Raw genomic sequence first — 21,553 nt, forward strand, 5'->3', positions numbered from 1 at the left:
TGTAATGAGCATACTAATCAGTACACAATATGGATTGAGAGTAAACCGAAAAAGAAGACGAAAGTAAAGGATTTGGATTGTTTTGGGGGGAGGAGACCAGACAGCGAGGTCATCGGTCTCATCGGATTAGGGAAGGATGGGGAAGGAAGGCGGCCGTGCCCTTTCAAAGGAACCATCCCGGCATTTGCCTGGAGCGATTTAGGGAAATCACGGGAAACCTAAATCAGGAGGGCCGGACGCGGGATTGAACCGCCGTCCTCCCGAATGCGAGTCCAGTGTGCTAGCCACTGCGCCACCTCACTCGGTACGAAAGTAAAGGTAAGGAGCAGGAATCAGAACAGCGAGAAGATTAACATCAAAATTGGTGGTCACGAAGTAGGCGAAGTTAAGGAATTCTGCTACCTTGAAAGCAAAATAGCCTATGATGAACGAAGCAAAGACGACCTAAAAAATCAGACTAGTGCAGGCAATGATGCGTCCCAGGCTAAAAGAAGTCTATTGGTGTCAATCGTACGCCCTACTAGACGTTTGCACCACAGCATTGTGTGCTACTGAGTCATCGACTGTGGGAAAACGGGAACTGAAAAGAATCGAAGCGCCTGAAATGTGGCGCTACAGAAGAATGTTGAAAATTGGGTTGACTGATAAGGTAGGGAATAAGGAGCTTTTACGCAGAGTCATCCGAGAAAGGAACATGGAAAACTCTGACAGTAAGAAGGGATAAAATGATAGGAGATGTGTTAGGACGTCAGGAATAGTGTCAATCGTTATAGAGGGAGATGTAGAGGATAAAAATTGTAGAGGAAGACAGAGATTGGATTACATCCTGCAAATAATTGAGGACGTTGGGTTCAAAACCTACTCCAAGTTGAAGAGGCGAGGAATTCGTGGCGGGCCGCATCAAGCCAGTCAAACAACTGAGAACTTAAGAACGAGGTGGCGTATTCTGCGTTTAATAAGACCGTCACAGCTACTGGCGCAGTGCGTATAGCGAACAGTGCGATGGCGTCGCGACCCGGACACGCATGAAAAATTATTCTTCGACTCATCGAAAACTCTTTGCATTTATAGTTAAAACTACATGTATCAAGGGAATGTATATTATTTTACGCGAGGGACCTTATGGCACAGAAATTCTTATATGGCTATCGTCCTGTGCGATGATATGAGTTTTAGAGAATTTTTTGAAAGTACTGGTTATTATGACATTGGTTTGCTATGTATGGTACGAAATGTCCCCGAACGTTAGTGTCTCATCTCAAGATATCACCAGTTTCACTTTCATGAACAAATAGAAGATAAAAAAAGATCGATTTCTTAATATTAGTAGGTGAAATAGAGGAAAGGAAAATTACATGGCAAGGTAAACATTTTATTTTCTTTCTTGCGTCCTCTTGTTTTTAAATAACAGCATATTATTAAAGTAACATACCATTTACACAAAAAACATCAAGATGGAATCAATGAAATAGGAAGAGATATATCGAAACCAAACCAAAAGTGCATTGTCCAGTTTACTGGTATCATAATAACGAACTGTAATCATAATTATATGTAGTGCTTGTAAACTGCACTTGGCTCAAAGCGTGAAATTTAAAATGGAATGTTTACACAATACATTTCTGATTTATAAACAAAATTTAGATTATAGTAATTTGCCCTGCAACTGTTTAATAAACAAGTGTCATATCGAAATATTGGAGACAAGGCACATTTAAATCCAGTCTAAGTGTATCATCAGTTTCATGTCTTAACACAAAGTAACACAAACGCTGTGGATTATATACATAAGAAGTAGTAATAGAAAAGCACCGTGTCACATTTCCTTATCACAGACAGTACACAACACTCAAAATGGCGCTGTGTAATAACTAGTCACTGCATGTCTCAACTAAATTGTAAGTCAAAGTTTTTGGAATGTCATTTACATAGCACATCGACAAGCACATATACAGTAAGAGTAACGTATTTTAAAATATTGTTATCAGTCTTATAAGAATTGGTCGACACTTGACATAGGAATCGATGTCCATAACTCTACATCATAGCAGTACCTAAAGATTAAACAAATTTAGAAAAAGTATATACAAGAGTCTTCTGCTCAGGATACGCCTTCTCCATAATTGTTAGAAAGTCAGTTGCTCCCCATACATCACGAAAATCGATTCATGGTAAATACGAGTACAGCAAAATGATACACAGACTCCAGCAGATTGTGTCAATGATGATTTTAATTTCAGATAGAAAAGTGCACTATTTTCAAAGTCAATATTTTCAGCGTTGTGGAATCACTTACAAACACAAGGTCAGTTGACCAGGAAAATACGCCTTGAAACCGCACAACAGATTTTTGTAAAGTATACAAGAAAAAAATATTTACTTTAATAAGGCCAAAATCCAGGGGTTTTTCTTTCAAAAGTGGACAAGTTCTAAACTTCGGTTATATACGTGAACAGAGAGCTCCGTTCCATTTACAGGTAATTCACACAGATTATCAGTATAAACGTGAAATTCTGGAAGTCAAATTGTCTCACAATTTATACCACAATACATGGATAATATTTCTGTGTTCCGGTGAAATTGGAAATTTCCAGGTTTATGATTTTTCAGCCGGGTTCATGTTGCTATTTTCTTTCCTAACTCTCTGAATCACGGGTAGCGAATAAGTGGGCCACCTATCACTGTCGAAGCAACCTACGTGATAGACTCTGCTGTCGTGCTTCCAGCACTCTCGCTATGAGCTGGAGCAGGGAATCGAAGTGTCTGTGCATTTTTCTCGCCTTTAAAACTTTAACGTGTTCGAGTTTCGTGAGAAGCGTTACACGATATAATTTTTTGTGTTCGTCTGGACATAAATGGTTGTGCAATACGTGACGAGTTGTAGAGAACTTTTGGTCAGTGTGCTATGTCCCTTACAGGGCGTTATCGTTGGCACAGGGCTTTTAAAAACAGCCGGGAACGTTGCGGATTGCAAAGAGGAGGAGGCACACCTCTGACGGTCTTTGAAGGTACAACAGTCAGTACTGCGGCCATTATTATTCGCAGTGATCCACGGCTCAACATTAGACAGCTTGATGGTATTCTGGAAGTGTTCATACTCTTTTAAAGGAACCTTTTCACATGTCTAGAATATGTACACTCTGGATACCACGACTGTTTATCGCAGATCAATAGGAGAATCGTGTTGATGTGTTCTGCTATTGGAAACAGTATGTTGGAGATGAGGGTGACGCACGGTAGCAAAATATTATGAGCCGACTGATGATGGGTCACATTCCAAAGAAGACGAAATATCTGTTGGACGGTGGAAGCTTCATCAGCTAATGCCAGGCCTCACGTTACCCAAATTGTAGCAGAGATACATGTGATACCACGAGACTTTTAGGTAATGAAACCCTGGCAGTAACGTTTAAGAGGCGAGGACGACCTTCATCACGACTTCCAGGGGCGACAGCGGTGATGGTAGAATTGAATCACATTGGGTGGACAGAACATTGAACCTCTGAAATAGAGTTTTTAGAAAATGACTACTAGTCTTTACTGAACATTCCTTGTACTAATTTTCAGTCTTTCCTTAGGTAGATACTTGAAACACAGTCATTACAATGTTATTGTCTCGAATATTTTGCTGGGAAACTGGACATCGTAACCTCCAGTATTTTTATTCAACCGGCAGCAACAGTCTCCCAAAATTTCTCCACGACTGATTTCAGCTCTTAAGCCATTTTCAAGTGTTTGCAAAAGAACAACGGGAGCACATCTGTCAGTTGCACCACAGTCCGCCCCCGGTAGTTGAGCGGTCAGCGCGACACAATGTCAATCCTAAGGGCCCGGGTTCGGCTGCCGGCTGGGTCGGAGATTTTCTCTGCTCAGGGACTGGGTGTTGTGTTGTCCTAATCATTATCATCATTTCATCCCCATCGACGCGCAAGTCGCCGAAGTGGCGTCAAATCAAAAGACTTGCACCCAGTGAACGGTCTACCCGACGGGAGGACCAAGTCACACGACATTTATTTTTATTAGTTGCACCACATACACTACCGCTGTCCGTGCGTCTGGCACACTGCAACAGTCAGAGTGGCTGCTCTTATTCAGTTGAAAAACCGTGAAAATGGCCAAGGGCTGAAATCAGTCGTGAAGAAATTTTGGTGCAATTGACACTGCGACACAACAAAAGAAACACAGGGGAAGGAAGACAGCTAGGTCCTGAGAAGCTCCGTCGAACCAGGATCGAAGGGGCGATCTAGATCTCAAATACGAAAATATGAAATGAGGAATCGCGAAAATGACGAAAATATGAAGAATGCCGTAGGGGAGTCTAATCCGTGGTCGATGTCTCTTGTGAGATCGTGACTGGCCATTACAGAATGGCCAGTAGTTGGTGGAGTGAGACGGCGAACGTATGTACAATTCCGAGGAACGTGATGAAAGAATAGCCTGGATATAAGCACTACTACACAGGTCAGAGAAGGCAGCTGATCGAGAAGATACTCCGTCCAAGTGGCCCGCGAGCCCTGGGTGGACAGAGAGACGCCGTGACGTCACTGGTCGCCAGCCTTGACGGCGATGGCGGGCGGGGAGAGCGCGGCGCGCAGCTTCTGCCAGAAGAGGCGCTGCTTGGCGGGCTCGGGGTCCCACTCGAGGTAGAGGCGCGTGCGCAGCAGGTGGCGCAGCGTGGGCGTGAGGTGCGCGCCCGGCACCTCGCCCAGCTTGACGATGACGAGCGCGCCCTCGTCGCCGAAGATGCGCTGGTGCTGCGCCAGCGTCGCCTCCCAGCGGCACCACTGCGAGCGCGCGAACGCGTCGCTCACCACGAGCAGGGTGCGCCGACTCAGCGCCACCGACTGCAGCACGCACTCCGAGATGGCCGAGCCCACTTGGAAGTCGCGCTCGAACACGCACAGCTTGAGGAACGGCTCGTAGTTCTCGAGCATCGCCACGAGCCGCACCACGAAGTTGCGGTCCTCGCTGCTGTACGACACGAAGGCGTCGTACTGGTAGTTGGTGTACGACTGCAGGGCGCGGTCGGCGCGGCCGGCGCACGACCGGCCCAGGAGGTCGGTGCGCGCCAGGAAGAGCCAGTAGCGGAGGTAGGCGCGCTGGTTGTAGCACACGGCGGCCACCAGCAGCACCAGCAGCAGCAGGGAGCCGCCGACAGCGCCGGGCCACCAGGCGGAGGTCTTCACCGGCGCGGCGGTTCCGTCCAGCAGCGCCTGCAAGAACTGCGAGAGGTTGCGGTCGCGCCACGCGTCCGGAGAGTAGCACGCGGGAGCCGCCTCGCCACTCAAGTTCCCTGCACTGCCCCCGTTCGCGCTCAGCCACTCCCTGACGTTCTTGTACAGCGGCGCGTAGCAGATGAAGGGATTGTCCCCCAACTCCACGCGCGCCCGACCGGAGAAGTCGTCCAGCATGGCGGGAGACAGGTACGTCATCCTGTTAAACGAGAGCAGCACAGTGTCCAGCCTCGAATTGTTGTCGAACACCCGTCCTCTCTTCCACGACTCTAGCTCGTTGTGGGACAAATCGATTCCCAGTAAATTCGTGAGGGGCGCGAAAACGACGCCACTGATGCTGTGTATGCCGTTTCGCTCCAGGCTCAGGTACTGCAGACTCACGAGGTGGACGAACACACTCGGGTCGTCGGCAAGGTGCGTGATACCGCAGTTCCCCAGCAGGAGTACTTCGAGGCTGTCCAGTCCTCGGAACACTCCCGCCGTGAGATTGGTTCCCGACAGGCGGTTGTCCTCCAGTGTCAAGAAGCGCAGTTTGTTCAGATCGTGGAAGGCACCCACCTCGATCCTAGAAATGTGGCCGTGCTTCAGGGAGAGTTCCTGGTCCAGGTTGGTGAGGCCACCGAAAGTGTCTTTGAGCAGGAAGTGTATGTTATTGTAAGACAGGTTGAGGTAGGAGAGGTTGTGCATGTGGGCGAAGCTGTTCTCGCCGAGGGCGAAGACGGACGGGGACGGCTTCTCGCGCGAGTTGGCGGAGAGGTCGAGCGAGCGCAGCTGCGGCAGCAGGCAGCCGGCCGAGGCGCCGGGCAGGCTGTTGCCGCCGAGCAGCAGCGTGCTCAGGCGGGGCAGCAGCGCGGGGTGGAGCGAGCCCTCCTGCACCGACACGGCGGCCACGTCGCGCAGGTCGAGGTGGCGCAGCCGCGGCATGGCGGGGAACGCGCCCGCCGACAGCGTCTGGAAGCGGTTGCCCGCCAGCGACAGGTTCGTCACGCCCGACCGGCCCACCGCCGACAGCAGCTCCGGCGGCGGCCGCTTCTGGAAGCCCGCGCCAGACAACTCCAGCACGCGCAGCGACGAGTTGCCTGCAAGTCCGGCACACGCGTCTTTCAGACTTCTCCACGACACTGATCGATGAACTGTGTCACATAAGAAAGGTTGAAAATTCGACAAATGCCCCGAAACGTTAAACATAAATGAAAGAACTCCGTCTTCAGGCCACCCCGATGGCGCAAGTCAAGGAATCTGCAGCCTACACGGTCACAGAACCTCCTGAGCCTCTGATTCAGACCCTCCATTCGGCTCTGCACCAAAGAACCACAGTCGGTTCTGTCGACGATGCTGCAGATGGTGAGCTCCGCCTTAATCTCTGAAGGAAGACTGGCAGTCTTTACCATTTCCACTAGCCGCCCGAAACCAGAGAGAATCTCCTCCGACCCAAAGACACACACGTCAATGGTACCGACATGGACCACCACCTGCAGTTGGCTGCACCCCGTACACTTCATGGCAGCCGGAAGCACCCTTTCCACATCCGGAATGGCTCCCCCGGCATGCACACGGAGTGCACACTGGCTTCCTTCCCCTCCTTGGCAGCCATTTTCCTAATGGGCCCCATTACGCGCCTGACGTTGGAGCTCTTAACTACAGCTCCCAATTACTTTGGAGCCATCCTCAAACGATGATATCAATACAACAATCAAGCTGGTAAAGAATGGAAAGGAACCCATGGGCAGAGAACATTGCATCAGATCTTCTGATTACTGACCCAGACGTAGCCACTGATCATATACGCCCTCTTTTGATAAAGATCTGGAATTTGGAGAGCATGCGACGGGAGTGGAGAGGATTTCTCACAAAATTTACCAAAAAAAGAACACAACTCCGACAATCTTAACTGGAGGGGAATCACCTTGCTTATGATTTCAAGCGAAGTTTTAGCGAGAAGAATCCTTAACAAAATCAAGGTGCAAGTTGAACTACAGATAAAAAAGCAGCAAGCTGATTTTAGAAGTAATCGTTCGTCTACAGGTAAAATAAACACTCTTAGAGTCATTATACAACAGTCAAATGAATTCGTCACTAGTCTTCACATTCTTTTTCTAGGCTCTGAAAAGGCCTTCGACTCCACTAAATGAAGTCACTTCGTCTTCAGGCCACGAGTGGCCTACCGGGACCATCCGACCGCCGTGTCATCCTCAAGCAGGATGCGGATAGAAGGGGCGTGGGGTCAGCACACCACTCTCCCGGTCGTTATGATGGTATGCTTGACCGAAGCCGCTACTGTTCGGTCGAGTAGCTCCTCAATTGGCATCACGAGGCTGAGTGCACCACGAAAAATGGCAACAGCGCATGGCGGCCTGGATGGTCACCCAGAAAGACTGCACTGTTCTTCCTTCTCTAGATTGTCGCACAGATGACAAAGTGGCAGATATCGAAATAGACGACAGAGGGATAGAGAAACAATTAAAATAGCTCAAAAGAGGAAAGGCCGCTGGACCTGATGGGATACCAGTTCGATTTTACACAGAGTACGCGAAGGATCTTGCCCCCCTTCTTGCAGCGGTGTACCGTAGGTCTCTAGAAGAGCGTAGCGTTCCAAAGGATTGGAAAAGGGCACAGGTCATCCCCGCTTTCAAGAAGGGACGTCGAACAGACGTGCAGATCTATAGACCTATATCTCTAACGTCGATCAATTTTAGAATTTTGGAACACGTATTACGTTCGAGTATAATGACTTTTCTGGAAACTAGAAATCTACTCTGTAGGAATCAGCATGGGTTTCGAAAAAGACAGTCGTGTGGAACCCAGCTCGCGCTATTCGTCCACGAGACTCAGAGGGCCATAGACACGGGTTCCCAGGTAGATGCCGTGTTTCTTGACTTCCGCAAGGCGTTCGATACGGTTCCCCACAGTCGTTTAATGAGCATATGGACTATCAGACCAACTGTGTGATTGTATTGAAGATTTCCTAGATAACAGAACGCAGCATGTCATTCTAAATGGACAGAAGTCTTCCGAAGTAAAAGTGATTTCAGGTGTGCCGCAGAGGAGTGTCGTAGGACCGTTGCTATTCACAATATACATAAATCACCTTGTGGATGACATCGGAAGTTCACTGAGGCTTTTTGTGGATGATGCTGTGGTATATCGGGAGGTTTTAACAACGGAAAATTGTACTGAAATGCAGGAGGATCTGCAGCGAATTGACGCATGGTGCTGGGAATGGCAATTGAATCTCAATTTAGACAAATGTAATGTGCTGCGAATACATAGAAAGAAAGATCCCATATCATTTAGCTACAAAATAGCAGGTCAGTAATTGGAAGCAGTTAATTCCATAAATTATCTGGGAGTACGCATTAGGAGTGATTTAAAATGGAATGATCATATAAAGTTGATCGTCGGTAAAGCAGATGCCAGACTGAGATTCATTGGAAGAATCCTAAGGAAATGCAATCCGAAAACAAAGGAAGTAGGTTACGGTACGCTTGTTCACCCACTGCTTGAATATTGCTCAGCGGTGTGGGATCCGTGCCAGATAGGTTTGATGGAAGAGACAGAGAAGATCTACATCTACATCTACATTTATACTCCGCAAGCCACCCAACGGTGAGTGGCGGAGGGCACTTTACGTGCCACTGTCATTACCTCCCTTTCCTGTTCCAGTCGCGTATGGTTCGCGGGAAGAACGACTGTCTGAAAGCCTCCGTGCGCGCTGTAATCTCTCTAATTTTACATTCGTGATCTCCTCGGGAGGTATAAGTAGGGGGAAACAATATATTCGATACCTTAGCCAGAAACGCACCCTCTCGAAACCTGGCGAGCAAGCTACACCGCAATGCAGAGCGCCTCTCTTGCAGAGTCTGCCACTTGAGTTTGTTAAACATCTCCGTAACGCTATCACGGTTACCAAATAACCCTGTGACGAAACGCGCCGCTCTTCTTTGGATCTTCTCTATCTCCTCCGTCAACCCGATCTGATACGGATCTCACACTGATGAGCAATACTCAAGTATAGGTCGAACGAGTGTTTTGTAAGCCACCTCCTTTGTTGATGGACTACATTTTCTAAGGACTCTCCCAATTAATCTCAACCTGGTACCCGCCTTACCAACAATTAATTTTATATGATCATTCCACTTCAAATCGTTCCGCACGCATACTCCCAGATATTTTACAGACGTAACTGCTACCAGTGTTTGTTCCGCTATCATATAATCATACAATAAAGGATCCTTCTTTCTATGTATTCGCAATACATTACATTTGTCTATGATAAGGGTCAGTTGCCACTCCATGCACCAAGTGCCTATCCGCTGCAGATCTTCCTGCATTTCGCTACAATTTTCTAATGCTGTAATTTCTCTGTATACTACAGCATCATCCGCGAAAAGCCGCATGGAACTACCGACACTATCTACTAGGTCATTTATATATATTGCTAAAAGCAATGGTCCCATAACACTCCCCTGTGGCACGCCAGAGGTTACTTTAACGTCTGTAGACGTCTCTCCATTGATAACAACATGCTGTGTTCTGTTTGCTAAAAACTCTTCAATCCAGCCACACAGCTGGTCTGATATTCCGTAGGCTCTTACTTTGTTTATCAGGCGACAGTGCGGAACTGTATCGAACGCCTTCCGGAAGTCAAGAAAAATAGCATCTACCTGGGAGCCTGTATCTAATATTTTCTGGGTCTCATGAACAAATAAGGCGAGTTGGGTCTCACACGATCGCTGTTTCCGAAATCCATGTTCATTCCTACATAGTAGATTCTGGGTTTCCAAAAACGACATGATACTCGAGCAAAAAACATGTTCTAAAATTCTACAACAGATCGACGTCAGAGGTATAGGTCTATAGTTTTGCGCATCTGCTCGACGACCCTTCTTGATGACTGAGACTACCTGTGCTCTTTTCCAATCATTTGGAACCTTCCGTTCCTTTAGAGACTTGCGGTACACGGCTGTTAGAAGGGGGGCAAGTTCTTTCGGCTACTCTATGTTGAATCGAATTGGTATCCTGTCAGGTCCAGTGGACTTTCCTCTTTTGAGTGATTCCAGTTGCCTTTCTATTCCTTGGACACGGAGAGCAGCGCGCTTCGTTACAGGATCATTTAGTAGTCAAAAAGCGTTACGGAGATGATAGATAAACTCCAGTGGAAGACTGCAGGAGAGACGTTCAGTAGCTCGGTACGGGCTTTTGTTGAAGTTTCGAGAACATACCTTCACCGAGGAGTCAAGCAGTATACTGCTCCCTCCTACGTATATCTCGCGAAGAGGCCATGAGGATAAAACCAGAGAGATTATAGCGCACACAGAGGCATACCGACAATCCTTCTTTCCACGAACAATAAGAGACTGGAATAGAAGGGAGAACCGATAGAGGTACTCAAGGTACCCTCCGCCTAACATCGTCAGCTGGCTTGCGGAGCATGGATGTAGATGTAGATGTAGATCCAAGTGCCGACTACGCCCGACAGCGCTTAACTTCGGTGATCTCAAGGGAACCAGTGTATCCACAGCGGAAAGGCCGTTAAACAAAAATGAGATTTGTTAATTTTCTTATTAATGTAGGCGTATTAATTAATGCAGGAAATGCAATCGAAATTACGAATATAACCAAATTCGGCTTTGCATTAGAATGTCGACACGAAACTTTGTGCCGGACTGGGATTAAGGCCCGTATTTCCCACTTTACGCCAGCTGTCACCTTAACCGCTTCGGCTATACAGTACAACAATCACGGTCAGTCCTAAACTTCCCTTTTTTGTCGCCCTTGTGTCACAACCTGCAATCGTATGTACGAGGGTCACTCCGAAAGAAATGTACACTATTTTTGTAAAAATACAGTTTTCATTCTGCATGTATGAAAGTTTTACAGTGTGTAGATACATCCTTCCCGCTTGTTTTCAAACTTAGTTCAACCTGTTCCCGTGAATGGCGCCGTCACAGCACGTCTTCAAGATGGCTGCTACACTTGACGTTCGTCAGAAGCAACGTGCTGTCATAGAATTCGTGTGCTGTGAAAACGAGACAGTGGGAAACGTCCACAAGAGATTGAAAAAGGTGTATGAAAATGCTGCTGTCGATCGCAGTACAGTTAGTCGGTGAGCAAGCACGTTACGTGATGAAAGCGGGCACAACAATATTGAGGATTGTCCTCGCAGCGGCAGGCCTCGTACTGCACACACTCCAGGCAATGTGCAGAGGGTTAACGAATTGGTGACTGCTGACAGACGCATCACAGTGAACGAATTGTCACGCTACGTTGCGATAGGGGAAGGAAGTGTTTCCAGAATACTGAAAGTGTTGGCTTTAAAAAAGTTTTGTGCCAGGTGGGTTCCCAGGATGTTGACAGTGGCTCACAAAGAAACAAGAAAAACGGTATGCAGCGAACGTTTCAAAGAGTACGAGAAAGATTAAGTCGTGCCCTGAGGAAAGCCGTTGCAATTCGGCCGAAACGTCGCTTTTAGTTTATTATTATTGTTAGTTTTAAGCAATGACGCGGCATAATACCCAGAAGAATTTTAATCAGTACGAGAATGGTGGAGATGAATTTCTCGGAAGAATTATGACAGATGATGAAACATGGCTCCATCATTTTTCACCAGAGTCGCAGAGGCAATCAATGGAGTGGCATCATGCAAATTCACCCAAGGAAAAAAAAAAAGAAACTCAAAAGCACTCCTTCTGCTGGAATAGTTATGGCTGCTGTGTTTTTCGATTCCGAAGGACTCTTGCTTGTGGACATTATGCCAAGTGGAACTACCATAAATTCTGATGATTATGTGACGACACTGAAGAAACTTCAAGCACGACTGAGTCGTGTTCGACCACATCGGCAAAAGCAGGATGTTTTGCTGTTGCACGACAATACACGGCCACATGTCAGTCAAAAAGCCATGGAAGCGATCACAAAACTCGGATGGACAACACTGAAACACCCACCTTACAGTCCTGACCTGATTTCATGTGACTATCATCTCTTTGGGAAACTGAAAGAATCTCTTCGTGGAAGAAGGTTTGAAGATGATGACTCCCTTGCGCACGCTGCCAAACAGTGGCTCCAACAGGTTGGTCCAGAATTTTACCGTGCGGGTATACAGGCGCTGGTTCAAAGATGGAGTAAGGCAGTTGAGAGGGATGGAAATTATGTGGAGAAATGAAAATATTGTTCCTAAAGGATGTATCTACACACTGTAAAACTTTCAAACATGTAGAACAAAAGATGGATTTAAAAAAATAGTGTGCATTTCTTTTGGAGTACCCTCGTATTTATTGAGAGTCGATGGAAGAAACATCATATCGCACTTCTCGTCTGTCCCGATTAAGCCCCGCTTACGTTTTAGCAGTTTCTGTATTTTTAATTCGGTCATTTAAGCTAGTGTTATCGGCAGTATTAGAAAGTCAATTTATTTTTCTATTGTGGGGAAGAAAGGAGATATTAAGAATTGCGTAGTTTTACTATTGTAAACAGTTAAAATTTGACCATCAAGGTGGCCTTATAAAAATCCTGCATCTTAATTAAGTGCTATTGGGTATACGTAACATGGCACATGCTATTAAATTGTTATGGAACTAGGCAGTAAACGACACTATCAAATTAAACGTTGTTGTATTGTTGTAACGCAGTAATCTAACTGTATGTGACTTATTTGAGTACATAAGTAGTTGTGCTGAATAAAAAATTTAAGGAAGCAGAACAAATACAAAATTAAGTACGATAATTTCAGTTAAACTGGTAGTGAAATCTCATTTGTCACATTACAGGTAACAAAAGAATCAACATTTTCAAAACATAAGAACACACAAACTTCATGAACGTATTCCTTGCACGTTACGGGCACCCACGCATCTAAAACTCGATCCATAAATCTCTAAGAGTACGAGGGGGTGGAGATCTTTTCTGAACAGCATGTTGCAAGGCATCCCAGAATGATCAATATTGTTCATGACTGGGGAGTTTGTTGGCCTTCGGAAGTGTTTAAACTCAGAAGTTCCGGAAGCCACTCTGTAGAAATCCTGGACGTGTGGGGTGTTGCTTTACCCTGCTGGAATTGCCCAAGTCTGTCGGAATGCATAATGGATATGAATGGATCCATGTGATCAGACACGATGCTTAAGTACGTGTCACCTGTTAGAATCGTATCTGGACGTATCAGGGATCCCATACCACTCCGACTGCTCACGCCACTCACCATTACAGAGCTTCCAACAGCTTGAACAGTCCCCTGCTGACATGCAGGGTCCATGGATTCATGAGGTTATCTCCATGTCCGTACACGACCATCTTCTCGATACAATATGAAAAGAGATTTGCCCGACCAGGAAACATGTTTTCAGTCATCAATGTCGGCGTTGACGGGCCATGACGAGGCGTAAAGCTTTGTGTCATGGACCTTCAGCTCTAGAAGCCCATGTCGATGGTGTTTCATTGAATGGTTCGTATGCTGACACTTGTTGATGATCCAGCATTGAAATCTGCACCAATGTGCGAAATGGTTGCACTTCTGCTACGCTGAACGATTCTCTTCAGTCGTCGTTGGTTCCGTTCTTGCAGTATCTTTCTCCGGCCGCAGCAATGTTACAAATTTGGTGTTTTACCGGATTCCTGATATTCACGGTACACTCGTGAAATAGCCGCACGGGAAAATCCCCATTTTATAGCTGTCTCGGAGACGCTGTGTCCTATCGCTCTTACGCCGACTGTAACATCACATTCAAACTCACTTAAATCTTCATAATCTGCCATTGTAGCAGCAGTAACCGATCTAACCACTGCGTCATATACTTTTTCTCTTACATAGGCGTTGCCGATCGCAGCGCCGTATTCTGCCTGTTCACATATCTCTGTATTTGAGTACGTATGCCTATAACAGTTGTGTTAGACTTTCAGTGTATGTTCTTTGAATGAACACTCCGTGCCAGTTTCTCATCCAGGGTTACCCCTAGATGCTTCACTATATTCTATACGGGTAGAATTTTGTCCAAAAACTTTATACTCCATTACGTGCCCTGGAAACGATCGTCGGAAGGATTGACTCAGCATATGGAAAACTCCATTTAAAAAAGGATAGTAACATAAGAGTGCAATATTAAACGTAGAGGAAACAGCAGATGAGTGGAAAGATTTCATTGAAGGTCTATATGGGGGAGAAAACTTGATAGATGGCTTGACAGAAGAAAAAATAGGAGTCGATGTCGAAAACATAGGAGATGCCGTATTTGAGTCAGAATTTAAAATAGGTGTGGAAGACTTGAGATAAAATGAGGTAGAAGGGATAGATAACATTCCATCGGAATTTCTAAAATCATTGGGGGACATGACAACCAAACGACTATTCATGTTGGTATGCAGAATGTATGAGACTGATGACGTATCATCAGTCTTTCGGAAAAATATCATCTAGACAATTCCGAAGACAGCAAGCAGAAACTATCTCACAATCAGCTTAACAACTCATGCATCCAAGCTACTGACAAGAATAATATAAAGATAAATAAGAAAAAAATGAGTATCTATTAGACGACTACTAGTTTGACTAGGAGAAAATGGTTCAAATGGCTCTGAGCACTATGGGACTCAACTGCTGAGGTCATTAGTCCCCTAGAACTTAGAACTAGTTAAACCTAACTAACCTAAGGACATCACAAACATCCATGCCCGAGGCAGGATTCGAACCTGCGACCGTAGCGGTCTTGCGGTTCCAGACTGCAGCGCCTTTAACCGCACGGCCACTTCGGCCGGCTGACTAGGAGAAGCAAAGGCACCAAGAGACAGTTGTGAAATTGCGCTTGAATATGGAATCAAGGCTGAAGAACAATGAAGACACGCTCATAGCATTTGACCTCGAAAAAGATTTTGACATTGTGAAGTGTGAAAGATATTCGAAATTGTGAGAAAAACGGGAGTAAGCTACAGGAAAAGAAGGGCGATATGCAATATGAACAAGAACGAACGGGGAGCAATAAGACAGTAAGACCAAGAAAGAAGGGCTCGGATTAAGAAGGCTTAAGTCAGGGATGCAGTCTTTCGCCTGTACTTTTCAATCCATGTACAGAGAAAGTATTAACGGATTTAAAAGAAAAGTTCGAGAGTGGGATTATAATTCAAAGGACATCAATGAAAGATTCGCTGATGACGTTTCTATACTCAGTGAAGGTGAAGAATTCCAAAATGTGTTGAGAAGAAAGAACGGTGTAATGAATGTAGAAATGGGACTGAGAGTAAATCGAAGAAAGGTGAAAATAAGTAGCAGAAAAACGAATAGTGAGAAGCGTAACATCAAAAAAGGTGATCATGAAATAAACGAAGTTAAGTATTTCTGCTACCTAGAATGAAAAATAACCAATGACGGAGGAAGCAAGGAGGATATAAGAAGTAGACGAGCACTGGCAAAGACGGCGTTAGCCAAGGGAAATAGAGATATCTAGTGGTATCAAACATGGCCCTAATTTGAGGGAGATGTTTCTGAGTCTATATGTCTGGAGTACAGCATTGCATGACAGTGAATCATGAACAGTGGGGAAACCGGAGCAGAGGAGAATGGAATGTGGTGCTACAGAAGGAGATTAACAATCATATGGACTGTTAAGAAAAGGAACGAGGAGGATCTACACAGAAGCGGCGAAGAAACAAACATTTGGGAAACACTGAGGAGAGGAAGGAATAGGACGATGGGAAATGGTGTTAAGTAGTCCAAAGTACTAGAGGAATTGTGGAGGGCATCAAACAAAGTCAGAGGATTTTAAAAAAATGTGTCCTGAATATGCTTCCTCAGGAACTGGCTACAGTTTTCTGCGACTAACCCTTAGAGCCTGTTTCCTGCAAAGGCACTGTTTACGTCATTGCTGGGCTAAGAAGCCGTTGCCTATGTACAAATTCTATTCCATGACTTTCTATCCCCAAATTTGGGAGGCATATTGCCAATTTATCTTCGAAATGTCTCTTACACGCGTAGATGGGGCGCAACAACAACGGATAGACTTTATATATCGATCACGGCTTCTCAGCCTGGAAGTTTAAACTGAAGGTCCTTGTATTACTTTTTATTTCTATACCTGTATCTGCTGCAACAAGGACAAAACTGCCCCTTCCGATAGTGCAAGTCGAAGATCATTTATCAAAAACGCAAGGACACTACACAGATCACGGTGGTAAACGAAGTTGGTTGTATAAATTCCTGAGTGCTGTTGCTGTGTTGCAGACGTGGAACTAATATTCTCTTCTTTCTATCATTCAGATAAGGTGAAACCTACGAACTTGCCGTGTCTAGTATTTCAGAAGATTTTGACTTTTGTGTGAGGTACACTATGACGATTTACACTGACCTGACAAGTCATGTGAGACCTCCTAATAACTCGTAAGACCTCCTTCTGACCAGCGCAGTGCAGCACCTCAGCGTGGCATGGATTCAACAAGTCGTTAGAAGTCCCATGCAGAAATATTGTGCCATTATGCCTCTATAGCCGTCTTTAACTGCGGAAGTGTTGCAGGTGCAGGATTTTGTGCGTGGATTGACCTCTCGATTATATCCCAGAAATGTTGGATGAGATTCACGTAGGGCGATCAGGGTGGCCAAATCATTCGCTGAAATGGTCCAAAATGTTCTTCAAACCAATCGCGAACAACTCCAGGAGTGCTAGTTCTGCAAGGCTCGCAGGAGAGCTTATGTGAAGTTTGGAAGGTAGGAGACGAGGTACTGACGGAATTAAAGCTATAAGGATGGGGCGTGAGTCGTGCTTGGGTAGCTCAGTCGGTAGAGCACTTGCTCGCGAAAGGCAAAGGTCCCGTGTACGAGTCTCGGCCCGGCACACAGTTTTAATCTGCCAGGATGTTTCGTATCAGCGCACACTCCACTGTAGAGTGAAAATTTCATTCTAGTAATACTTGCAATTTGGCATTCTCGGCACACTCTTGACACTGCGGATCTCTGAATTTGAATTCCCTAAAGATTTTCGAAATGAAATGCCGCATGCTTTTAGCTCCAACTACCACTCCATGTTCAGAGCTTTTTAATTCCTGTCTTGCGGCCAGAATCACGCCATAAATCTTTTCACATGAATCACCCGAGTACAAATGACAGTTCCGCCAATACACAGCCTTTTATACCTCGTGTACACTGTACTACCGCAGTCTATATGTGTGCATATCGCTGTCACCTTAGTGGATATCACAAACACAAGTCACTGCAGTTCCTTCCCTAAGTCCTCGCACGAACGAAAAAATGGGTGACATCGAAATAAGTGTCCAAGGAATAGAAAAGCAACTGGAATCACTCAACAGAGGAAAGTCCAGTGTACCTGGCTGGTTACCAGTTCGATTCAACACTGAGTACGCGAAAGAACTTTCCCCCCTTCTAACAGCCGTGTACCGCAAGTCTCTAGAGGAACGGAAGGTTCCAAATGATTGGAAAAGCACAGGTAGTCCCAGTCTTCAAGAAGGGTCGTCGAGCAGATGCACAAAACTATAGACCTATATCTCTGACGTCTATGTGTTGTAGAATATTAGAACATGTTTTTTGCTCGCGTATCATGTAATTTCTGGAAACCCAGAATCTACTCTGTAGAAATCAACATGGATTTCGGAAACAGCGATCGTGTGAGACCCAACTCGCTTTATTTGTTCATGAGACCCAGAAAATATTAGATACAGGCTCCCAGGTAGATGCTATTTTTCTTGACTTCTGGAAGGCGTTCGATACAGTTCCACACTGTCGCCTGATAAACAAAGTAAGAGCCTACGGAATATCAGACCAGCTGTGTGGCTGGATTGAAGTGTTTTTTTTAGCAAACAGAACACAGAATGCTGTTCTCTATGGAGAGACGTGTACAAACGTTAAAGTAACCTCTGGCGTGCCACAGGGGAGTGTTATGGGACCATTGCTTTTAGCAATATATACAAATGACCTAGTAGATAGCGTCGGACGTTCGATGCGGCTTTTCGCGGATGATGCTGTAGTGTACAGAGAAGTTGCAGCATTAGAAAATTGTAGCGAAATGCAGGAAGATCTGCAGCGGATAGGCACTTGGTGCGTCCGCAGCTCGTGGTCGTGCGGTAGCGTTCTCGCTTCCCACGCCCGGGTCCCCGGGTTCGATTCCCGGCGAGGTCAGGGATTTTCTCTGCCTCGTGATGACTGGGTGTTGTGTGCTGTCCTTAGGTTAGTTAGGTTTAAGTAGTTCTAAGTTCTAGGGGACTGATGACCAAAGATGTTAAGTCCCATAGTGCTCAGAGCGATTTTTGCACTTGGTGCAGGGGGTGGCAACTGACCCTTAACATAGACAAATGTAATGTATTGCGAATACATAGAAAGAAGGATCCTTTATTGTATGATTATATGATAGCGGAACAAACACTGGTAGCAGTTACTTCTGTAAAATATCTGGGAGTATGCGTGCGGAACGATTTGAAGTGGAATGATCATATAAAATTAATTGTTGGTAAGGCGGGTACCAGGTTGAGATCCATTGGGAGAGTCCTTAGAAAATGTAGTCCATCAACAAAGGAGGTGGCTTACAAAACACTCATTCGACCTGTACTTGAGTATTGCTCATCAGTGTGAGATCCGTACCAGATCGAGTTGACGGAGGAGATAGAGAAGATCCAAAGAAGAGCGGCGCGTTTCGTCACAGGGTTATTTGGTAAGCGTGATAGCGTCACGGAGATGTTTAGCAAACTCAAACAAAAAAAAAAAAAAAAAGGTTCAAATGACTCTGAGCACTATGGGACTTAACATCTTAGGTCATCAGTCCCCTAGACTTAGAACCACTTAAACCTAAGGACATCACACACATCCATGCCCGAGGCAGGATTCGAACCTGCGACCGTAGCAGTCGCGCGGTTCTGGACTGAAGCGCCTAGCAAACTCAAGTGGCAGACTCTTCAGGAGAGGCGCTCTGCATCGCGGTGTATCTTGCTGTACAGGTGTCGAGAGGGTGCGTTTCTGGATGAGGTATCGAATATATTGCTTCCACCTACTTATACCTCCCGATGAGATCACGAATGTAAAATTAGAGAGATTCGAGCGCGCACGGAGGCTTTCCGGCAGTCGTTCTTCCCGCGAACCATACGCGACTGGAACAGAAAAGTGCCCTCCGCCACACACCGTTGGGTGACTTGTGGAGTGTAAATGTAGATGTACAGGGTGTTTCAAAAATGACCGGTGTATTTGAAACGGCAATAAAAACCAAACGAGCAGCGATAGAAATACACCGTTTGTTGCAGTATGCTTGGGAGAACAGTACATTTTCAGGCGGACAAACTTTCGAAATTACAGTAGTTACAATTTTCAACAACAGATGGCGCTGCAAGTGATGTGAAAGATATAGAAGACAACGCAGTCTGTGGGTGCGCCATTCTGTACGTCGTCTTTCTGCTGTAAGCGTGTGCTGTTCACAACGTGCAAGTGTGCTGTAGACAACATGGTTTATTCCTTAGAACAGAGGATTTTTCTGGTGTTGGAATTCCACCGCCTAGAACACAGTGTTGTTGCAACAAGACGAAGTTTTCAACGGAGGTTTAATGTAACCAAAGGACCGAAAAGCGATACAATAAAGGATCTGTTTAAAAAATTTCAACGGACTGGGAACGTGATGGATGAACGTGCTGGAAAGGTAGGGCGACCGCGTACGGCAACCACAGAGGGCAACGCGCAGCTAGTGCAGCAGGTGATCCAACAGCGGCCTCGGGTTTTCGTTCGCCGTGTTGCAGCTGCGGTCCAAATGACGCCAACGTCCACGTATCGTCTCATGCACCAGAGTTTACACCTCTATCCATACAAAATTCAAACGCGGCAACCCCTCAGTGCCGCTACCATTGCTGCACGAGATACATTCGCTAACGATATAGTGCACAGGATTGATGACGGCGATATGCATGTGGGCAGCATTTGGTTTACTGAAGAAGCTTATTTTTACCTGGACAGCTTCGTCAGTAAACAGAACTGGCGCATATGGGGAACCGAAAAGCCCCATGTTGCAGTCCCATCGTCCCTGCATCCTCAAAAAGTACTGGTCTGGGCCGCCATTTCTTCCAAAGGAATCATTGGCCCATTTTTCAGATCCGAAACGATTACTGCATCACGCTATCTGGACATTCTTCGTGAATTTGTGGCGGTACAAACTGCCTTAGACGACACTGCGAACACCTCGTGGTTTATGCAAGATGGTGCCCGGCCACATCGCACGGCCGACGTCTTTAATTTCCTGAATGAATATTTGGATGATCGTGTGATTGCTTTGGGCTATCCGAAACATACAGGAGGCGGCGTGGATTGGCCTCCCTATTCGCCAGACATGAACCCCTGTGACTTCTTTCTGTGGGGACACTTGAAAGACCACGTGTACCGCCAGAATCCAGAAACAATTGAACAGCTGAAGCAGTACATCTCGTCTGCATGTGAAGCCATTCCGCCAGAAACGTTGTCAAAGGTTTCGGGTAATTTCATTCAGAGACTACGCCATATTATTGCTACGCATGGTGGATATGTGGAAAATATCGTACTATAGAGTTTCCCAGACCGCAGCGCCATCTGTTGTTGAAAATTGTAACTACTGTAATTTCGAAAGTTTGTCTGCCTGAAAATGTACTGTTGTCCCAAGCATATTGCAACAAACGGTGTATTTCTATCGCTGCTCGTTTAGTTTTTATTGCCGTTTCAAATATACCGGTCATTTTTGAAATACCCTGTAGATGTAAAATAGAGCCCCGCGGTAAACCACGTCCCATTGCTTCAAATTACAAGTACCTGTTGCTGTGTTACATACATGTGAGTAATATTCTCTTCTGTCATGCTGTCAAGAAGTCTATAAATCACTCGTGTCTGGTGTTTCACAATATTTTGAATTTTGTATAATGTACAGTGTGACTATTATGTGAAAGCGTACGTCGCTACCTTCGACCAGTGCCGACACGAGCTCCGTGAGCGTGGACTCGTTGAGGGCGTTCCCGCTGAGGGAGAGGGTGCTGAGGTTTCGCAGCGGGCAGAGCGCCGCGCTGTGCACGAAGTCCAGCTGACAGCTGTCGAGGCGCAGCTCGCGCAGAGGCGACCCGGCCAGGGGCGCCAGGTCGCCGGCGCCCACGGCGGCCAGCGGGTTCTCGCTGAGGTCGAGCGCGCGCAGCGACGGCAGCGCCAGCGGCGACAGCGCGGCCGCCACCAGCGCCAGGCTGGAGAAACCGTCCTGCACGAGGCGCAGCTCCTCCAGTGCCTCCAGGCCGGAGAAGGCGTCGGCGGGCAGCGCGCTCAGCCGCGGGCAGAAGGACAGGGAGAGGCGGCGCAGGCGCGACAGCCCGCGGAAGGCGGCGCCGGGCAGCGCGCGCAG

General features: G+C 46.4%; 1 protein-coding gene across 1 annotated transcript; it reads right to left on the minus strand.

Annotated features, from left to right (window-relative positions):
• Positions 1-4,035: 4,035 nt before the first annotated feature.
• Positions 4,036-21,481, minus strand: LOC124594077 (toll-like receptor 13; the record flags this gene model as incomplete). Its single annotated transcript, XM_047132428.1, has 2 exons — positions 4,036-6,313; positions 21,127-21,481. Coding segments are annotated over 2 exons (2,127 nt in total), but the record flags the coding sequence as incomplete, so codon positions are not given.
• Between the last annotated feature and the right edge of the window lie 72 nt (positions 21,482-21,553).

The sequence above is a fragment of the Schistocerca americana genome, chromosome 2, assembly GCF_021461395.2.
Source record: "Schistocerca americana isolate TAMUIC-IGC-003095 chromosome 2, iqSchAmer2.1, whole genome shotgun sequence".
Taxonomy (NCBI): domain Eukaryota; kingdom Metazoa; phylum Arthropoda; class Insecta; order Orthoptera; family Acrididae; genus Schistocerca; species Schistocerca americana.